Below are 5,741 nucleotides of genomic sequence, written 5' to 3' on the forward strand. Positions count from 1 at the left end.
CGAACGCATAAACAAATGATTATAACACTTTTACACTTTTTTTTTTTTATTTTACTTGTAGTTTACCAGGTTGATCAATAAGAAACAGTTATGGTTTACAGTAAAAATTATTTTTAAAAATTCAAAAAAAATGCATACAATTACTCCAAAAATACACAAAATTGGTTACATTTTATATATACAAACTACAAAAATAAAGAAATTAAATGTCAATGCATTATTGCAAAAAAAAAAAAAAAAAAAAACAATTCAACCAGTTCTCATTTACTGTTTAAAAACAAAAACAAAACCGAATTTACAAAAGTCCATCCACCTGCTTTGTCCCAATTTGCAAATGTGGGGAAATAAATGTAAAAATGCAAAAAGCTAAATTACAAATATGAAAACACGTTTCAAATGCAGAAAACGTGTAGAAAAATGGTTTTCGAAAATGTTTATTTTTAATATTTATTTGTCATTTATTGGGTGCAAATTATTTAGTTGTATATTTTTTTTATTATTTTCCAATTTTTTAAATATTTGTACAAACCAAACGAAGACACAAAGTATCAGGTTTAAATGATTAATATAAAATACAAATAATTTATATAATTCTTTTTTTAATCTACATTTTGTGGTTTGACGTCATGACGTCATGACGTTTCGTGCGTCAACGGGCGCGTCTCCTCCGTCTCATGCTGTGGGGAACCTGTGGAACCTTCAGTCACAGAGATGACCGAGTTGAAACGAGATATTTCACATTTATCCACCAACGTTCACCAAAAAGCATCACGAAACATGGAGGTTATTCCGGTCAGTAAACGCATCTTTAATTCCATCTTAAACCCCGTTTAGCAATGGTATTATTAAGCTAATGGTAGGATGCTATTGCTAACGTCACTGTGTCTTGTCTATTGTTTACATTGTGTCATGTCGGCCTCTCAGAGATGCTTGTCGCTACATTCCATGATGTTTATATCAAATATGATGACAATTTAACTAATATGTTGACACTTACTCGCTCCTATTATTTTTTTATTTTATTTTGTTCACAAAATAAGATGATTTATTGTGAAATGTGTGTGATATGATGACTAACTTATAATTTCTTTGTGAAATAATGTTTTTTTTTTTTTCAAATGATTAAGAAGGAACTATTGTGTTTTCTTTTTTTACATTTTTGTATATATTTGTAGTTGTCTTGTGTTTTTAGTGTAGATTTGTGTGTATTTTTTTCTCCTTTTGCATAGTTTTGTTGTCCTTTTGTGTAGTTTTCTGTACTTTTGTGTGTTAACTATAATTTTATTTTCAATCGGTATGTTTTTTATGATATTTCTAATGTATATTTGTAGTTGTGTTGTGTTTTTTGTGTAACTGTACATTTGTGTTCTTTTTTTTGTGTTTTTTTCTATATTTGTCAGTATTTTTATTTTATTTTTTGTAATTTTGTGTAGGTTTTTTAGCCATTTTGTGTATTTTTGCTGTCAGATTATTTTCTGTTATTTTTGTGTATATATGTTCTTGTCTTGTGTGTTTGTTGTGTAACTATGTTAATTTTTGTTCTTTTGTGTGGTTTTGAATTCCTTCCGTGTTTTTTTTATGTACTTTTTGTGCATTTTAATGTCTTTTTGTGTGTTTTTAGAGTCATTTTGTGTGTGTTTTGTGCCATTATGTGTGTTTGTGTTGCTGTGTATTATATTTATGTTATATTTTGTTGTTGTTTTGTGTTTTTTGTGGTTTTTTTTTCATACTTTAGTCAGTATTTTTTTTGTCATTAAATATTTTTTGTGTGTATTTGTCCTTGTCTTGTGTGTTTGTTGTGTAATTATGTTTATTTTTGTTGTTCTTTTTGTGTAATTCTGAAATCCTTCCGTATATTTTTATGTATGTTTTGTGTATTTGAATGTACATTTGTGTATTTTTGGAGTAATGTGTGATTTTTTTTTGTGTGCTTTGTGTATTGATGACTTTTTTGTAGATTATGTGCTTGTTCGTCATTTATCACTAACTCCTCTGTCTGTTATTTGTAGGAATTTCAGTGTGTGGAGCTCGAAGAAATTGAGCAAAGAGTTGAAGAGCAGAAGCGGAGAGAGAAAGTCCCTCGTAGGATCATCCATTTCTCCAGCGGTGAGACCATGGAGGAGTACAGCACCGACGAAGAGGAGGATGAGGAGAAGGAGCTTGAGAGGAAGGACCTGCTGTCCACCCATATGGATGGGGTGAGGGTGAGGAATGATGACGAACGGATGGGAAGCAGGGGGTTAAATTGAATGTGTGTGTGTGGCTATAAGGGAAAATGGCAAATTCTGTGTTTGTGTTGCAGTCCAAGATGACGTGGGGTCCGTACGTGTGGTTCCACATGTGGAGAGCAGCCACATCAACGATCTCAGGTTGGTGTAAAAAAAAAAAAAAACTAAAGAAGAATCACATCTCAATGAGTGTGTGACTGAAGTGGGGCCTTCGATTTTCTGTGATCACGGGAAAAAAACTGGAATTTTACGTTCTGAATTCATGTTTTTTATCATGACTTTATTTAAAATTGGGTCCTAACAGGACAAAGAAATGCCTCACATGACGCACATACACATTTACATGCTATTTTTAATCAGAAAAAAAGTGATTAAATGTCTAGAAAGTGGGAAAAATGGACAAAATATGTCAAAGTCGGCCCATAATTGCTACATGTAACGGATCAACTAGTGATGGTGTTATCCTGTGATTGAAAATGAATGCAGCGCTTCATCTGAAGTGTGTTTTTAATGTGTCGTGATGAACAAGCGCTTCAGAATATTATGACCATATCACATTTCAGTGGGATTTTTCCCGTTAAACGGGGCAGTGTGGCTGATGACGCTCTAGAAACGTAACTATCGTGTTTTCGTCAATTCTCTGAAGCATATGAAATTAAATTAATAACCTTAGTTGATTGTATTAACCCTATTTAGAATGTTTGGTGTGATTTCAGGAAGTTTAATAGCCAGTAAAGTCATTTAAACAGCGAAAGATGAGGAAAAACAAAAGTGTAAAGTGATGCGGAAATGGATATATAGGGCCCTATAAAATACATTTAATTTTTTTAATTCCATTTTTTTTTAGAAATATTTGTATATTTTTTTTAGAAAATATTAGTTTGTAACTCCTGTGAGGAAACAAAATGAATAATTAAACAATAAATAAACATCATTCACAATCTGTCAATGTCCACGTCCAACAGTGGATTTTGTTTTCATTTGTCGATTTTTTGATTTCATACGAGATTTCATTAACTTGGAAATGACAGGGTTGTTGATATACCCTGAAACAGAATTTGTGAAATGTTTAAACAGAAAATTAGAGGCCTTCCAAAATAAAACCTGTAGTTTCTAATCAGTTTTTATTATTTCCTTGTCAGCCTGTGATTACATCGGGGAGAGGATGGCGTCCCTGTTTGGCTTAACATCTGCCAAATATCAATATGCAATTGACGAGTATTACAGAATAAAGAAAGAGGTAGGTTTGTTTGTTTTTTTACAGTCTGTGTATGACATCATTGGGCTGATGGGATTAAAATGTTTGTCCTATTTTTAATTTGGATATATATTGTTTTCCTATATTTTTGTGGGTGTTTTTGTGTAATTTTGCTGTGTTATTTGTTGTTTTCTTGTGTGTTTTTGGTGTCATTTTGTTGACTTTTATGTCAATTTGTATATGTTTATGGTATTTTTAATGCGTATTTGTAGTTGTTCTCCTTTTGTGTTTTTATTGTAATTTTATGTATTTTTGTTCTCCTTTTGTGTTTTGCTTTACTTTTATTGGTATTGTTTGTTTTATTTTGTGTAATTTTGTTGTTTTTGTGCATATTTGTTATCTTGTGTGTTTTTGGTGTAATTTTGTTTATTTTTGTTCTTCTGTTAGTGTGGTTTTCTGTACTTTTGTGTGTGTTTCTGTCATTTTGTTTATTTTTTGTCAATTTGTATATTTTTATGGTATTCTTGTTCAGCTTTTGTGTTTTTTCTATAATTTAAAATGTATTTTTCTCTCATTTTGTGTATTTTTGTTGTTATTTTTGGCGTTTTGTCTTCTGTGTTTTTGGTGTCATTTATTTATTTGTGTTGCCCCCTTTTGTGTGGTTTTATTTACTTTTGTGTGGGATTCTGTTATTTTGTGTTTTTCTGTTGTCAATCTGTATATTTTTATGATAATTTTAATGTATATTTATAGTTGTCTTGTGTTTTTTTGTTGTAATTTTGTGTATTTTTGTTCTCCTTTTGTGTATTTTTGTTCTCCTTTTGTATTTTTTCTATACTTTAGTCTCTATTTTTATATAATTTAGTGTGTTTTTGTTGTCCAGAGGGAAGAGGAAGAAGAGGACAACCGTCTGTCGGAGGAAGCCGAGCGATCTTTCATCCAACATTCTGACCAGGAGGACGAACCCATCATGAAGGACACGTCAGACCTGGCAACCAAAGCCACAGCTCGCGTTGAAGTGACGTACGAGGTCGAGAACGAACACCAGACGAGCTCACGCACCATCAGAGTGCCTGCTATCGTCATGGCAACCTAACGTACCTTCAATACAGTCATTTGAACTCAAATGTTTTTGTTTGTTGTCCTTTTCTATGTTTGTTTTCTTTTGTCAAAATGGTGTAAACGCACAGGGAAAAATGTCACGTGCCAAATGATGTGAATGCAAAGCTGTTGTTGTTTTTTTTGTTACATTGTCACAGCTGCCTTTCAATGAGCTGTGGAGTGAAATGTGGACGGGACGGACCGCACACTGTGCCTGAATCACCACAGATCTGTGCACGGCATCCATGAAACAGCCTTAAAACGCAGCCAACATGCACAGATCTTTGTAACACTGTCTGACACTCACATCAAATGAAATGTTTGGGTTTTATTATTACTGTTATTATTGTGGATTGATTGCACTTAACTAATGTGAAGAAAGAGAACTGATCACAACAGTCGCAATGTGTTATTCCTCAGCGATGTACGTCATATCGGTTTTTATTGCATTTTTTTATATGTATTTATCAATTTATTGAACTAACTATACATAATTTATGCACATTTTTATTGTATTTACTACTGCATTAAACTGTTAGTAAAAAAGTATCATTGTTTTGTGTTTTGATTGTATTTAAGGTACAAATAAGCATGGATTTTATATCGAATTCTATTAGTGAGCGAAAAGAAGGCCCGGCTTTGTCGCTGCTCATAAAGAGCCAGTGTGAGTGAGTGCGTGCGTTCAGACGCTCCGACGTCACAAAACGTTCATTCTGAGGAAACCAAACGAGTTTACGATCATTACGCCGTCATTGTCTGTCAATGACACACAGGGTTACAGAGACGTGAAGTCAGTCAGCAGCTGCTGTTTGTCTCACTATGTGCTCAACACATTTCTAATCTTGTGTCACTGACACCTTTAATAGCTACCCGTTTTATAGAATATAAGCACAATATTGGACAAAAACACACAGAAGTAAAAGATTTTGGGAGTGATTTTCTGTATTTTTTTTTTTTTTTTTTATTTAGAGCAATTTGAAAGTTATTTTGTGTGGGGGGGGGGGTTAATTCAATTTGTTTATTTTTCCATTATTTTTGTGTATATTTGTGGTTTTGCATAGTTTTGTTGTCCTTCTGTGTAGTTTTCTGTACTTTAGTGTATTTTTAATGTATATTTGTGTGTTTTTGGTGTAATTTTATGCCTTTTTGTTCTCCTTTGGTGTTTTTTCTATACTTGGTATTTTTCTGCCATTTTGTTTATTTCTGTTGTGTAT

At 32.5% G+C, this 5,741-nt stretch overlaps 1 protein-coding gene across 2 annotated transcripts; it reads left to right on the forward strand.

Moving 5' to 3' along the window:
* The first annotated feature begins 645 nt into the window (after nucleotides 1–645).
* On the forward strand, nucleotides 646–5,074 carry LOC114457788 (protein FAM177A1-like). Of its 2 annotated transcripts, none has more exons than XM_028439858.1 (5): nucleotides 646–792; nucleotides 2,010–2,204; nucleotides 2,303–2,369; nucleotides 3,371–3,468; nucleotides 4,310–5,074. In XM_028439858.1, the coding sequence occupies exons 1-5, from the start codon at nucleotides 712–714 to the stop codon at nucleotides 4,520–4,522; spliced, it is 654 nt and encodes a 217-aa protein (XP_028295659.1). In that variant the 5' UTR covers nucleotides 646–711; the 3' UTR covers nucleotides 4,523–5,074. The 2 variants fall into 2 exon arrangements, with proteins under 2 accessions (XP_028295659.1, XP_028295660.1); XM_028439859.1 differs by having other exon boundaries at nucleotides 2,010–2,198.
* The last annotated feature ends 667 nt before the right edge of the window (nucleotides 5,075–5,741 follow it).

This window comes from Gouania willdenowi, chromosome 24 (assembly GCF_900634775.1).
Source record: "Gouania willdenowi chromosome 24, fGouWil2.1, whole genome shotgun sequence".
Lineage (NCBI taxonomy): Eukaryota > Metazoa > Chordata > Actinopteri > Blenniiformes > Gobiesocidae > Gouania > Gouania willdenowi.